The following is a 16,949-nucleotide window of genomic DNA, read 5'->3' as shown; positions in this document are numbered from 1 at the left end:
TCAAGGATAGAGAAATAATTTTCCAGGATAAAGTTCCATCGTTCGGGCTCAAAAGCCCTTTCAGGTGATTCTTAACACATGAGCCAGCTGTTACAGGCCATCTGAGATTATAAGGACAAAATGCAGATCAAGAAAGAGACAGCAAACTAATAATAGGTAGATTTATATAGTACATTCCTTGTTGTAAGAACAGCGTACGAATTATGCTGAATCTAGAATAGGAAATAACAACAGTATGTAACAAACTTCTTGCTCTGGTTTTCTTAATAATAACAATAGTCTTTTGGAGACAAAACTTTATAATGACATTTTCAGATGGTCTTCCTTCAAAACCAAGTATGTCTACAATGATGTTGAATGACAATAATAATTATGCAATAAAAATATAGTGTCAGTTGTTGGCGATGGAAACAGCTTCTAACCCTATCAGGCTAGCTTAGTGCCTCAGACACTCCAGCTAGTGTTCTGTCTCCAAGCAGTTGTTCCTGTGAAGCCATTTTCCTTTTTGCAGCAATGCCTTGCCACCTAAAGGTTAGGCTGATTTGAGTCTAAAGATTGTAGGCACTGACACTAGTACATTAGATTGTAATGTAAAGATTTTTTTTTAAAAAAAAAACAGAATACAGAAACACATTTTTTAGCCTTATTTGAATAAGATTTGGTCAAGTGTCCCTGATTCACTTTGGTCTAACTCTAAATGACAGATTAAAAATATAAACTCCTATTCGGAAATAAGGCTAAAAATAAAACAGTTTAAAGTTTTAGATTCTGCTTTCAGAGATGCACTGAATTTAACAGGACCCTAAATTCTGAAAGAACTGAGCACCCAGCCCCAGCTAGACAGATTTTTCTAAGTCTCACCAAATGTATTCCCAAAACAGTTAATCACTTCTGGAAATTTCAGTTCTTTGAATCCATTTTTTCTACAGAAAAAAGAACATTTGAAAGCACTGGTCTCTAATAACGATTTATAGTGGATACATACCTGTGAGTACGTAAAGGCAAAGATGTTGATGTTTAGCCTTTAGAAAAGGAGGCTGAAGGGAGACCTTATCGCTCTCTACAACTACCTGAAAGCAGGCTGTAGTGAGGTGGGTGTCGGTCTCTTCTCCCGAGTAAAAAGTGATAGGACAAGAGGAAATGGCCTCAAGTTGTGCCAGGGGAGGTTTATATTGGACATTAGGAGAAATTTCTTCACCAAAAGGGTTGTCAAGCATTCAAACAGGCTGCCCAGGGAAGTGGTTGATTCACCATCCCTGGAGGTATTTAAAAAGTTGTGTAGACATAACGCTTAGGGACATGGTTTAGTGGTGGCCTTGGCAGTGTTAGGTTAATGGTTGGACTTGATGACCGTAAGAGTCTTTTCGAACCTAGATGATTCTATGATTCTATGATTTTATGATTGTTGAAGCTCACCTGAACCGAATATTTGGAGTTTAAAAACTAGGTAGAAAATAAGCACTTCTGCAGTGCAATGTAATTCTCTCTAAGATCTTAATTACAGTAGCCTTGAAAAAGAAGTTCCAAACAGGGTTTAGAGGCAACACAAATGAACTTTAGGTTAATCAATTAATATCAAACTTTAGTCCTCTAGTAAGTCTGCAAATCAACCCTCATTACATCCTTACTTCTTGAAATTTCTGAGATGTGATTAATGGGCTAACAGTTAATACTGAAAGATAACTGAAAATTAAAAAGATAACCCTCAAACTGTTTCCATTCTGACCCTTATGACACAGTGTGGTGCGGTTATCAAAACAAAAGGAAACAGATATTAAAAGGAATCTTGGGCATATTTGAAATGTGTTCTGTATCTCATCTTTCATCTTCATCTATACAAGCCAAGAACAGTTCAAAACTATATCGCTGGCATCAATGTGAGATGCCCTTTTTGAACTCTTCCTAACAGCAGGGAAGGCAGGGTCTTAGTGAATTCATTTTGAAGGATGAGTCTGTCAAAGAGTTAAGTACAGCAAGATTTTCCAGAAAGGTCTTGAAATGTTTATATGAATGGAACCAAGGGGAAAAGTGAATGGGCTGACTACTTTTTGCTTCATCCTCTTCCTGTACTCAAGGCTGATCACTGTGTGCAGCCTGAATGATCCTTTCACTGAACAAGATATTACATTACAGTATGAAGAACACATTGAACAACTCAGCTTACTATTCAAGTGTTCTAATGGAGATTTTTTATTGTCCATTCAAGAGAGCTATCTCTTTTAGCTGATATGAATATTATGTAAGAAATCAGTGAAACAAAATAATCAAAAGAGTGAAACATCAGAGCAACAAAATTCTATTATTCTTATGTTTTTGGTTCACCTGAAAGCCGGAAGTGAATGGATTAAACAGCACGAAAATGAGAAATGGTACATTGGAGAATGTTTTGGGGACCTTAAGAGACCTTGGATTTTGATTTTTGAATGGAATTTTGAGTCACGGTAAGCTTTCTATTCCTAGTTTAATACATGGATAAAATTCTTAATCTCATAAATGTATTTCATACAGTTCCTGTGATATTAACCAGAAAGACCACCTAGAGAAAACACCTGTTACCACATGTGCCTCTCAGTAGCCAGCTGTAGCCATTAACTTCCTTAGAAAATAGGAAAAATTTGGTAAGTGATGGAAAGTGTAAATTATAATATTGTCTTTCAGACACACCTCTCTGAAGAACTTAAATTTTCCAGATATATTTCTCACCATAAAGGAGAACTAGTCTTGAGTCTTTCACCAGAATCTGCTAAATAAGGAAATGTGGGGTTATTTTCCCTAAACAATACTAAATTCATTCACTGAGCTTTTCAAGCCTGAAATTCCTTGAAAGAATTCCCTGCACTGAAGTAATAGGTTGCAGTACTAAACCAAACACGAACTAATCATTGCATTTTGAAAAAAAACACGCAGAATTTTTGATTTTATAAGGAAAACTTCTAACTCAAAATGTCAATGGCCATTCTCTACATGTGAAACAGTCCCTCTGTCTGTATTAAGAAATGAATTATGTGAGGTAGTAATGTATGTCTCACCTCAAGCACAAAGCAAATGAACTAAGCAACTAAAGTCAAATTACAGAGTTATAATACAGTTTTGACTGACCCACTTGCTATAGACTTGCCTCAGGGAAACAGTATTTTTGAGACAACTATCAGTTTACCCTAACAGCTAAGAGTAACCACTTCATTTATGGACACAGAATCACAACACAAAAAAAATGGATGGTTGCTTTGAAAAATACTTGTGGCAGACCAGGTATTGCCATATCATTTCAGGTAAGACTCTGGTGTAAATAGTTCTTGAAAGCTTACAGTGGAAGAGACTGCACAAAATATCTTACAGAGTTAGCTCCATTCATGACATTATATTTTGGAAGTTATTTAACAATTTAACATAAATCACCTTTGCTGCAAAGTTTATTTCTTCCCCTAGAGTCCCACAGGCAGGGAAAATGGTTGATTGCCATGAAATTTTTAACAGCCTTTCACATGCTGGAAGACTATTATGTTTACCTTCACTCTCTGTTATATATAAAACAAATCCAATTCTTTCTGACTTTCCCCATATATTATTTCTCCAATCTCTGATCATTATTGTTTTCTTCTAGATTCTCTGTGATTTACCAACATTTTTTCACATGGGGCATTCATTCTGTATGTCCTCAACTCCAAATGTGTATAACTGAAATAACCAGACATGGCATGCCAAAACTACTTTCAGCCTATGTACTGGTGTTACAGCACTTCTTTTCACACAAAAATAACCCTTCTTATAGTATGGCATTTCCACAGCTATTTTGCTGGGTGACATAATAGTCTGAGTTTTAGCTGAGGCACCTCAGCACGGCACTTCTGCCTGTAACATGCCTAGAAAAAGAAACTTTAAGCTTTATTGGTGAATGCAGTCTATGTTAGTATACATCTAGGAATAGATTCTTACATGAATTAAGCACCTATGACTGACTGCATTTCAGTGAGAGTTGAGCACGTCCCTGCCCTTGCACCTCAGAATCCTTCCATAATGAACAGCCATACGGTTGAATTTCACAATTCTGACATGGTAACTGGTGACTCCAGCTCTTACAATGGTGTAGGAATTCTTGGACTGTGGCCATCGCATTCTGTTACAGTGAAAAAAACCCAGTACAAACCTACACATTTTTATTTTTGTAAATCGGGTGAACACATGGTCTACTTGACTTTGGATTTTTCTTTTTTTTTTGCCAGCTCTCTCATTCATTCTTCTTCTGACTCATATCTTAGCATGCTGAGAACACTAAAGAAGTGAAATAAAATTCTGATAATACATTACTGATACAGAAATTACTGGCTTGCCATTAAAATTAGGGAATGAACAATGACAAAACTGTACATTTAGTTCTTCTTTAGTAAAACAATACGATTCAGTATGAAAGAATGCCATCTGCAACACATGTCCTATCTGTTAATATGTCTGCTGGGAGAGATGTTAATTTATCTCTTACCAGATAAAGACAGGCATATTCTTCTAGTTGCTGCAAAAAATAGCCAATTTTTTAATTTATATTTTCCTATGTTTAAATACGTTTCACAACTTTAAAAAAAAAACATTTTTATATACCTGTGCTGCCCAATACAAAACATCAGTGCAGCTTTTATGCACAAATCAATTACATTTTGTCTAAATACAGTAGAATACAGGTACACTTGGAAGCATATTGATATAATCTGTAATGAATTGTTAAGTGCACGTATTGATGACTTTTCTACTCATTCGAGTGAAGATGTCTTATTGTCACTTATTTTCGATGCAGTATTTTGACAGGTAATAGCACAAGTATTACCTGTCAAAACATACTTAGGCGGAAAGATCTGAAATTTGCTGCTGAAGCTCTGCACAATAAATGGAAAACTACCTTAATCACAATCACAGAAAACTCTCCTGCACAGCTTGTCTGAAAGATGTTCATGCATTTCATACAGACAAGAAGACAATGTTCTTAGTTTTCTTTGCTTATTATTTACCGTTGTGCATGTACTATTGCTTTGTCTTAGCTATGAGGTCAGCTACATTAGATATCAGTGCCTACTCTGCCATCAACAAATGAAGATTCATTAAAAATGTTAGCAATTTGTGCATTTAGAGTAGAAGAATTTAGGGTTCTTCACAGACCTTCCTTTATGTTTTCCGTGCCTATAGCAAGACTTAGAAATCCTTGGTGGCCAGAAGTTTGTTTCAAAGCTATTCTTACTAAAGAGTCCCAAGGTACAATTACACTTTCCACTGTGTTTATTCAAATGTTTTTGGTTTTGGTACTACTTGAACCTGAAAAAAGCTTCCCTGATTTAATTTAATATGTCCCAGTCCTTAAAAAAACCCCAAGCCCACCAAACAAAACAGAGCACCAAAATTATTTTACTACAGTTTCCACCTTCAAGACATACATCTTCATCTACTTGGTATTTCTGCTCTCACCCAATCTCCATTTTTCTAACACATGAGATAGTCTATAAATCTACAAAAAAAATAGTTGAGAGACTCAGATGGAGTGTTCTGGTTACAGGAGATTCAGACCTCTTGCATGACACTTGGAACAACAGAAGTACCTGTTTAGCATTGCAGCAACCTCAGGAAAAGTCTGCCTGGTTTTTCTTGGAACAGTGCCAGTTCTCCTGACTCTCTCAGGTATCAGTCACCAGTTGAGAGAAGCTAAGTCCAGGGACTTTTAACTATCCTTAGATGTTCTTATGGAACTGATACAGGACCCATGAAAATAGTCCCAGCTATTGCAATATTGGGGAACAAATTCTGAGACAGGATACATGACTTTTCTACTCAGTTTGTTTCTACCTCGCCCTTCCCAGTGAAAACTCAGGATTCAAGATGTTAAACTTTGACAAACCAAGATGATTATTCTATGCTTATATTTTTATATATCCTTGGCTTATAATATTGATGATGATATCCACTTCCTGACAGCCAGATGAGTGCCTGGAGCAGGCTAACAGAATGCCACAAATGTAGTTTCCTCATGTATTCACTTCATTATCAAATTCGAATAAAGCTGATAGTATCAGTATCAGTATGAAAACTAAAGCCTTCCTCAATTGTATAGAAGTTCAGAATCTGGCTCATATTTGAATAATTGGTAGGGTCATCATATTGTCATTTAGCTTTGACCTGATTGGTGTTTTTTGACAGAAGATTTTAATCCTAGGCACTACGGTCCCAACAAAGAAATATTGCCAGCCAGATTAAGAAGGGAAGTAAGTATTTTCTATCTGTTCCAAAACAACATAGTAATTATATTCAAAATAAAGAATTACATAGCAAAGAAGAGAAGGATTGAATTCTCTTTCAAGTTGATGATCCACAACAGTATCCTTAACCTGAAACAGGAGGCAGGACTAAGTATTTCCTGTTTGAGGCAGTATTATCTTTTGCTATAAAGTGAGATTCTCTATCTTCATCTGATCATTCACATCATTCACTACAGCACAGGAGTTCTCAGAACATTCAATTAATTCAGAGGATCAAAAAAAAAAAAAAAGGAAAATCTGCACTGCTGGGGCAGAGGGGAAGATAGAGGAGTGGGGAAGAGAGGTATCACACATTACATGCTTTACAGCTTTCCTTAGCGTAACACACAACTGCTTTTTAAAGTCTCTAATTTGCAACCTTCAATATTGTTCTTTTATTTAATTTAGATTAAACTCATGTATGTGACAAATATACTACCAACAAATATGCTACACTGATGTATGCACTGCCAGTGTATATAATCCTTTTTGGTATAAATTATGTGCGTGGTAGCTGAATGATGGGACTGATTTTCTCGCTCTAGTCTGGTTTAGGTCAAGTGAGATTCAGGTGATGACATTTCGTATGAAACCAACAAAGTGTGAAAGGTTATAAGTGAAGGAGCTTCTCTTTTCCTGCAGCTTCCTTTTAGGCAAACAAATGAATAATGAATTCACTGTAACACCTTCATTTGATGTACTCAGCTGTAAAATATGTACATTCTCAAAGCTGAAGTTACTCAGACATCTAACACATGCTAATGAACCAACTTTGTTTCTGTAGATGCAATTAAAATCCCCATCTTCGTCTATGCAGTCCAGGTTAAAAAAGGTTGATATCAAGCTGCAGGACCACATAATGAAAAAAGCAAGCTAAACAGAAATGAGGAGATGGAAAGTAGATGAAGTCCCAGAGAGAAATCATCTTGCCTTGCAGCAGGAATAATGATCAGGCTGCCAAGACACAAAAGCAATCAAAATGAAATCAAAGGAAAAAAAGAAACAAAATTAGTGAAGATCTTAATCTCTAATGGTATGTAACAGTGTTTGTATTTCATGTTTGAAATGTCACTTGGTCGCCTGCTTTATGGATATGCTATATAAAAATGATAGCATGAGAAAAAATAACAATGAAATGTTGTCATCGTATTCTTTTCCCATACAGGGATTCCCACTGCTACTTCACCATCAACACTAATTACATTACATGTAGCTACTGTATTAGGAGAAGAGGTAACCGGTATCCTATATTGACAGAGTTGCAGACTCTAAGATTGGAGCTGAATTACATACTGGATAGCTGGTCTCTAATGCTCTGCATTGAGTGCATCAAACTCACCTGACCTATGAACACAGAATGAGCTAAATTATGCCCCCCAAAAGAGGCAAACATAAGCATTGAAAGCATAGACAATCCATTGACTAGATTGCCTGGTCTCTCATTACAGTCTGGGAATGTATTGCTGCTGAATGCTAATTACTTCTGGAGGTGATTACTATTCTGATCAGTGGTTTTTTAGGGTTCAGTCAGCAAAGGCTAGAGTTGGCTTAAAATTCTGCTAAGTGATTATTGGAGAGAATGAGTAGAATTTCATTCAGTTACATCAAAACATCTTTCTAGACAGTAGCTGTCTGTGGCCTGCAGTATTAAGATAAACTCTTAAGTATTTAAGTACACCTTCTGCAATGGACTGCTTATTAAGATCAGTTTTTTTCTTAGTGCTGATGCTATTCAGCAGCTACTTTATTATATAAGAAGTAATTAGTGAAGAAATGGGCAAAATTTCATTTGCTTAAGTCCAAACTACTGTCCGTGCCTAGACTAGACAAGGCTGGTAGACTCAAGACAAAATGAAAATTTCTGATAAAATTACCCTCTGCTATGTACTAATGGCCATCAGGCATTGGTGTTAATATAGGTTGAATTTACATGCAGAAAGTGATTCTGTAATTAGAATGCTATACATTTCTTGACTGCAAAAAAACTACTCTATTTTAAAAAGTGATGAAATGGTAAAAGAATAAATATATATATATATGTACTTCGATAAGTCTCCAGAAAGGAACGACTGTTGCCAAGAGGTTCAATAAGTTATCTAATCATTGCAATTATATATATCCAAGCATGTGAAAAAAACGTCAATGCCAACACAGTACAGCATTAGGCTTTACAGTGCAGTCCCCCCTGTTCCAAGCTTACACACGCAAAAAGATTTTAATTTTGAAATGGAGCTCATCCATGAGTTACTGAAATATCAACTATTATCCAGTTACCTCCATAAAATACTTTTTGCTGATTTAAAAGCTTTTCTGGATGATAAATCTCCTTTCCTCCTCCCTAGTCACTTTCTCTCTTTCTGAACTGTTCTTGATCCTTTGTATTTATGGCATTTTTTAACATGTTGCACAATGCCTTAGGTACCTTAGCTTTTTGAATTGCTAAGGGCCTCCCACCTGCAATCCTGCAGCCTGCCTCCCACTTGCAGCTCCCTACCCCTTCACACAATCTTCCAGCATAGCATACCCCAGAATGCCTGTGGCAGTATTTTTCCTGTGACACTCTTTGTTATTCATCTCCTGGACTTATACTTGCAAACCCTGGTACTGTTGTTATGGCAGTTTCCCAAGGGAAGCAATTGCCACTGATGTCAGAATCACCCTTTCTTTCTCCCCTTTCCTGATTTCTACATTTGGTTGTAGCTTCTAATTTACACTACAGGACTCATAAATGTGTCTGCAGAAAGCTCGGCAATGAATCAGTCACGTAACACCTCCCCCAGTCAACGCATGCTCCCAGCCACGATGACAGCACCATAAGTGGGAACAACCCACGAGGAGTTTGAGTACATCTTGACAAAAAATACTGAGTTATTGTGGGAAAAGTATGATGGGGGAATCACCTGCTCTACTGGAGAGGGTGCTGAGGGCTGGACACTCCTTCTCCTTCTGATTGGACACTGAGAAGGGTTTTTCCCTTTCCTTTTTCTCACCATCTTTCTCTTCTTTTACTTTTTTCCTTTCACTCTTCCCCCTGACCCCCACTAACATCCACTATTAGAATTGACGAAGTCCTTGAAGTACGGACCTGCTAGTAAGTCTCCATGCAACACACAGTCATCTGTTACTACTCTTTCCATCACTTTCCTTAATATGTAACAAAAAAGTATTATTACTTTTGATTTCCCTTCACATATAGCACATCTTTTATTATAACACTTCTATTATTAGACTAGTATTGTTACGTTTTAATCCTTTACTTTCCTAATTTTACTTTGCCCTGTAAAATTGAATTTGAAATATCACAGATAATTTTGTATTGTATTACTGCATATGCTGTTCTAGAGTTTTCCTAGCACCCAGTATGTGCTGAAAAAAATTTCTTATGTTTCTTAAGCAGATCCAAATCCTCACTGATCTTAAGTAATGTTTAATCTACACCATATAAAACTGAAAATTGAGTGCTGTTGACATTCCTCATAACAGGATGATACAATTGTATTCTTGATACTACAGAGGAGGTAACATTTTCATTCACCTCCTGATATTTCCAGTATAACTGAAACAGGGGAAAAAAAAATCATTGTGGGTCAAGAGATTTCAAGCTTTTCAGAGTATAAAAAACCTTACAAAATAAGGTGGTGTGACTTGGTAATTTCATGGTGGAACTAACATTTCCTATATAAGTGATTTACATAGTATAGATACTTTTAACTGGTGACAACCTAAAAAAAATCAGTTCTTGTGCATGTACAGAAGGCAGACATACATGAAAGAAAATATTATGAACATTGTATATGCTTTCCTTACCCTGGACCTCTCCTCTAGTTTTGTCATCATGACGACAGTTGCACCCCGTTGCTCCCACATCATTCTCCAGAAGTCACCAAAGGTTTCCGGCAATGCCCCCTGTGTTGCTATATAAGCGTTCTGCTTTCTGTATCCATCTATGTAGTTGGCATTGATATAGTCACTGCCTGGTATGCCTGCAAAGAGAGAAGAGTGAAAACACGGGGCAGCATTTCTGTGCTGTCCAGTTGTACAACCGCTAAAAAATCCTGTGACACAGCTGGATCAGCGAATCTTAGCTTGCTGCATGCCAAGTAGAACATGGGTACTTGCAAGTGAGTGTATGCCATTTGTGGAGCTGAGGGGCATGATGGCTTCTCTGAGAATAACCATTCTTTTGCAACAAAGGGACTCAGTCTGATGAGGAAGTATAAAAGAAAGAAGCCTGAAAATCTCTAGCAAATGGATAGACCTGGAAACCGCAGCATTTAAAAGCTGGTCTGATACTGCCTGCAGTCATCCACCAGTATGGCAGCCTCTGCCTGGGCCAGACAGGGAAGCCTCTCCATCAGATGCCCTGAGTAGGCTTCATTTAACACTCTCATTGAGCTCATTGCATTTCTTTTAGATATAGAAAAAGGATTAAGGTTTTCAGACTATTAATATTACTGCTACGTTAATTTTTCCCATTAAATGGGAAACTAACTATGAGCTGTATTTTAACAAAGTACATTATGTAAGTCAGGTTTAAGAAACAGTGGAATCTGCTATATGGTATGTGCATGAAATAAAGACCTCTGCAAGTCTAAATAAAAATTAAATGCATAAAAAGAGGGCGGAATCCAAGACCTGTGGGCACATTGGACCTACACTGTCAATTGCTCGAGGCTCATTTTGGACAAGACTTACAGAGGGACTTTGGGTGTATCTACCAGACACATGTCTGTACTTTGAGCCACATGGAAGCAAGCCAGCTCCTAACTGGAATCTATTTAACTGAGGGTATGCAGTGTCATGTCTGATCTGAGAGCTGGACCATAACATGCTGCCTGCCAAGTCAAGGAAGAGTATTGGCTGTAGCGAAGACCATGTTACTAGTCTGGACTAATAAGGCAGCCATGCTCACAGAAAGGAGTAAAATAGACATATAGGTCTCAATCCCATCCCTCCTTGGTGGGGGCAGAGGGAGTGTAGTGCAGTGCGAGTTTTAACTCAGACTATGTATATGTTGGAAGACAACGCGTGGCAGGCACTAGTTTTGATGACATTGCTGGTTTTTTAACTGATGACTTGAGGAAGAAAAGATATTCGTGTGACATCTCAGTGCTGGCGGGATGGCAAAGCAGCGTTTCCCACATTACTGCAGTATTGAACATGGAAGTGTTCCCCAGAAGAGTTAGCTGAAATACAGAACTGTGCATCATAATAAAATGATAGAAAAGGTTTGTTGAAGTAATTAACAGGAGTTACTTCTTTGAGCAGAAATGAATGATTTATGTTTATACAGCCAATCTGCCATGCCCAAGTCTACAACCCCAGGACACAGTGCAGGTTCCACAAACTGTTTCAAAAGAGACTCAAGGTGATACAAGCTGCCTGGCGTTTTTTAATGCTGAGACTATTTTCACTCCACAAAGCAACAGAGTTGAATTTCTTTGGCTATGAAACACAATAAATTATCGAAGATGTTTAAAGAAATATTTCTCAAACTTTCTATCAGAAACTAAATGTCCAAATCTATTCTGATGTATTATCTCCTTCTGGTGACCCCAAACCAGGCATTGGGGCTGTACACTCCTGTCTTTCCTGACAACCCGTGGCATACATCTGAAAATGTCTTCCAAAATAATTTTAATTTGAATGGAAAGTAGAGGTACCTCTTTAACACTTTTTGTTTGTTTGTTTGTTTTTAGCTACAATTTGAAGAGTTTCTCCACTTGTTCTGGGTAAGATTAGTGTTTCATTCCACTACTTACTTAGTAATGAACAAACTCACTGATTAACTGAGACACTAATTAAAACCCAATATAATCTTGAAATGATTCAGATTCTGAGTTACTGCAGCTGTAGTCTGGCATAAAATTTTGCCTTTATGCCCAAGAAAACTTAACAGATTTTCTTGTTTTATATGTTCAAATTATATTTAAACACAAATTTTAATTTGATTTGTCTTTCTGTACAAGTAAAGGAAAAATCTGACAAAATATTTCAGAGAAGGAAAGAGTTTGTAACTTCAGGGGCGCAAGAAAGGCAGTAAATGGCACTCCTCAGGCAAGATGCATGGATGGACACAGGAAGACTGGTTGACTATGATTAGAATTGATTGAAAGTCTCTTCTGGGAGAAAAATAAAGCAAAATAAAAACCCTTTAAAACCTGCGTAGTCTATCGCTGAAAAGCATGATTTCCCTCCATGAAAGCAGAAATCAGAGTTCAAAAGCCTTACTCTTGTAGACTTGAAACTTTTTTACATGACAATTCTTATTGTGGATATTGGAATCAATGACTTAGAAAATACAACTGCTAGGCACAATGCTGTATTTTCTTCCTTCATCAAGATAATAAAACATTTTTGCACAAAACAGATGAGAAAGAAAAATGAAGCCAAGAAGAGAAATCTATACCAACTGGGTATTATTACCAAAGGAACTGAGAAAGCTGGTAAGAAATGTTTTCTGCATAAATTAGAATTATATTATGATGCCTGGTATCATACTTTGAAGCATATATTATAAATAAAAGCCCGAGGAAAAAATGAAAAAGAAAAACAACATTTTGTAAAGTGGTTAAATGATCTTCTGGGAAAGCTGTCCTCTGGAGCTGATACTGCACAAACTCAGTGTGAAAATTAAGCATGAGAATTATTGCAAACTGTGCACTAAAGAATGATCTTTACAAATCTTAGTAGCCAATCCTAGTACCTGATGTAAAAAAACCCAGAATGTCTAAAATTGTAAATACTCTTTCTACTTATAGCTTGTACTACATTTATTGACAAAATCATATTAAAATAAAAAACTTCTAAATTAAATAAATTCTAATTCTTTAAATTAGGATGAAGAAAAGCTTCCAGATTATACCTTCCTTGATCACAGATGCAAGTAAGAAAGAATTAAGATTAACAATTACTGATATTTGCAAAGAGGATTTCTTCTCAGCTTCCACTCTATTTCTCCACTTGTTATCAAGAGGACACAAAGAATCCTGTACGTTCTTTAGCCAGAAAAATCCTTTTACAAGGCAACTCAGCCTCATGGCGCATGAAAAGGATGTGGCTGGAACATGGACAGGAACATCCATTTACCACTGGACCTGAGCAACTGTTAGTGACTTAACTAATGCAGTTTCATGAAAAACTAGGTGCTGCTCCAACACTTTGCACTGCAAGAAGATTTTCATCAAGGGTTTATCTGTAGCAGAATACAGTACTCTGTAGGTTTATATCTGTACTGAGATCAAGAGAACAATAGGATTCACAGTGCTCAGCTCCATTGTCTCTCTCACCCACAGTATCCATTATGTGTTTTCTTTATTCTCCATCCATGCTCATAGTGCTTTCAAGTATCATACCCATTTCTCACACTGAGTCTCTTTTCATCACTGTTTTCATGCATGGACTCAGTTTCACATCCTGTTCCAAAATCCTTCTGTATTCTGTAATACCATTTTCCCACTCTCATTTTCTATCTCACACTTTGCCACACCAGTTTTTGCTTCATCAGCTATGTCCTCACAACGCATAAACTTAAAGCCCTCTAGGGAAGGTGCCTTATCATAAGAGGCCTAATGAAGTGTGTGCAGTTTGAAAATAACATATACAAAACCTGAACATCTGGAAATATCTACACTGACCAAGCAGAAACAATTATCAAAGGCAAATAAATTTAAATATTAAATGTCACTTTCTGCAATGACTTTTCTGGCCATAACCTCTTTCTGAGCTGAGAAAGCTGAACAATTCTCTGTCAAGTCTAATAGTGCAAAAACAATCAAATGACAACTAGTTTGACTGCAGTACAATGAAATCCTGCAAACCTTTGTAAGCTGCCATAGCTTGAAGGCAACATACCCACAAGCACAGCAGCAATTGCCATCATTACTTAAATTTGGGTTTAATAGTTAAGAGAGGTCAGTTGTTCTGTAAAAGCATAGGTCAAGAAGGGGACAAAGCGACAAAATTCTGCCTTCAGTAATATTGATACAAACCTTAACTCAGCCTATTGGCATCAGTAGGGTTTACTGCATGTTTAGGATGGCATACCAGAAGTGTGAACTTTTACAAGTTTCATGAAGGCAGAGACACAGTTTCTGCACAAAAAGTCAGCTGAAGACTAAGCTTCCAGATCGTAATTCTACCATAACTAATTTCTAGCAGCTTTTTCAACTATGGTGATGAATGATCAGAGTCTTCAATCTCCTTATTCTGCCAGACAGGAATTGAGCACAATGGGAGAAGATTCAGATGAGTAGTTGAGCATAAAAGACATCCCATTTTAAAATATCTCAAGAGAACAAAGCACTCCAGATTTTACAGAGTAAGAATGAATGAGCAATGAAACAAAATTAGCCAATACCACAATTAAAGTGCAAAAGATGATTAAAAAAAATGAACTCTATAGCTCCTGGTTTATGCTGAGACCGTACTCATGAACTGAGATGACAGTACAGCTTGCTGCAGATCCAGCAGACTCAGATCCACAAGGCTAATAACATAGACCTCAGAATTATTCCCTTGATTTCCTGAAGACAGTTATAATCTTAAATAGCTTTAATTAGACTTCACATTTTATTCACAAACTGAAATCAAATAAGCATATTATTTCAAGCCTTTACAAAGGCTAAGTACTGAACAGCCTTTCTGTTTAAAACAAATTAAACCATAACCTTTGTTTCTGTGCTGCTTCCCTAAGAGATCTGCTGTTAGTCATAAAGAGTGTGAAGTAATAGGATTAAATTCTGTCATGCCTGTAAACAAGTTGGAAAAATGCAATGATGAACTCAACATGCTGATGAAGCTGTACTATTGGTCTAAATCAATGACTGATGTTTTGAACTACGTCAGAGCAAAAATGAACTAAGGCAGCTACTAGGTGTCAGTAACAACTGTTTATGTGGAAGTTTTTGTAACAGAAAAATCTATATAGTTAAGGAGATTATCAAATTCAAATGGTCTAAGGAAAACCTGTACTGTAAGAAATCACTCAAAAATGAAGCAGCACAAGACCAATGAAGATATTGTAGTAATGAACATTGGTAAAATGAAAGCTTTTTACAAAGTCTGAGGAAAAGTCACTACATATCATCCTAACAATGTAAGGTAAGAAGGAAAAAGAAATGAGGGAAAAAGAAAACCTATAGATTGCTGGATTGTGGATGGACTATTAGGACTAGGACAGTCTGGTGAAGAGGGAAAGGGTAAAAGATATGGAGCCTCAAAGTGAAATGTTGAATTATAGAGAATTATGGAAAGAAGGCAATGTCAAAAAGGAGTGGGCAGAAGATGCAGAATTAAGCCAAAGAAAGGAATTGTGTAGAGGACAGAAGACAAATATTTGAAGGAAAAGAAAAAAGGCGAGAAAAATCTGAAAAAGGTGAAATGTAGGGATGGAAACTAAGAACTAGGAGCTGTAGAAGATCTACAGGCAAGATGAGAAACTTGGAAGGTGAGTAGCAGAAAAACAAACTGGGAAACAGGAAGACCTCTGCTAAGAAAAAGAAAGGAAGCTTGGATTTCTTTTGTTTTGTTTTAAAAGTTGGCTAGTATTAAGAAATGGTACAGAATGAAAGTAAACAGATTGTTCAGCGTAGTTCCTCAGAGACAGGTAACAGCATTGTGCAGCACAATACATTGAGATAGCAGTATGTTGCATGATAGTGCAAAACAGATATTGAAATCCAACATGAAGTCATCATACTGTGATTACTTTACAGCTGTCTGAAACTTGATTTAGTGATTCTCCAACTCTTTAAGACTGAGTAACAACAAAGTTATCTACGAAAGGAGTCTTTTTTTGGATAGAAATATTCATTTATACCTCTAAATGATGCACTAATAGGGCCAATGAGTGCCTCTACTAATATTAAATGAATTGATTTCTGGTTTGGTAATTCCTACAAAAAACAGTGTCAATATGAGCGTGCACAGTAAATTGTGAGGTGCCAAATCTTCATTACCCATTCAAGAACAAAGCCACTGGACATTTTGCAGAAGCTTTCCCCAGTGTGCTGTGCTGACAGGAAAAAGTCAGAATTGTTCTGAGCGGATTTCAAGGGTATCAAGAATGACACAATTTTTGTTGTTAAGTTACAACTATAACAGCATAAGTAGATCCATAGGCCAAAATTATTATACCCTTATAACTTGTCTCAGCATTGTTGTTGAGACAGCCACCATGAAGACTACTCTATGAAGTCTACTTCATGTAGACTTCTACATCATTGATCTACTTCACTGATCTTTCTGTATCCCATTACCTCATCACTGAAATACTTTTGTTGTTTTTAAGGCACTCCAGGCTTGCAGGGGGAAGGGGCACACAATTACCCTAAGATTGTAATTATATATTGTTAGCAGAATGCAACACAAATGCAATATGAGAGAACACAAATAATTTGCATAGTCCATGACTGTTCAGTAGATGTTCAAGAATTTATATTGACCAGAATACTTTCTAAATCTAAGGATGATGGCCTACCTACTCAATGATAATTTACCAATAATTAGCAATCAGATAAATAAGAATATTAGCAGTTTCTTGCCGCCTTCTTTCTTGACCATTTATATAGTCAAGAGTCTAGAGACTTCTAGGTTTAGCAGCATTTTAAAGCCACTGAATTTCCCATCAAACAAAAATTACATTGCTAAAATATGATAGATTTTTTTTTTTTT

The 16,949-nt window shown here is 36.7% G+C and overlaps 1 protein-coding gene across 1 annotated transcript in view; it reads right to left on the bottom strand.

The window, feature by feature from the left end:
• The window catches only part of PTPRD (protein tyrosine phosphatase receptor type D), a 1,348,716-nt gene that overhangs the window by 43,177 nt on the left and 1,288,590 nt on the right, over positions 1 to 16,949 (bottom strand). Inside the window, exon 37 of the mRNA XM_075138097.1 lies at positions 10,083 to 10,258. Within this exon, the coding sequence (XP_074994198.1) occupies positions 10,083 to 10,258 (176 nt within the window). The remainder of the gene's footprint in view (positions 1 to 10,082; positions 10,259 to 16,949) is intronic.

Source organism: Calonectris borealis, chromosome Z, assembly GCF_964195595.1.
Source record: "Calonectris borealis chromosome Z, bCalBor7.hap1.2, whole genome shotgun sequence".
Taxonomy (NCBI): Eukaryota; Metazoa; Chordata; class Aves; order Procellariiformes; family Procellariidae; genus Calonectris; species Calonectris borealis.
This window is presented reverse-complemented; position numbering and strand designations above follow the sequence as displayed.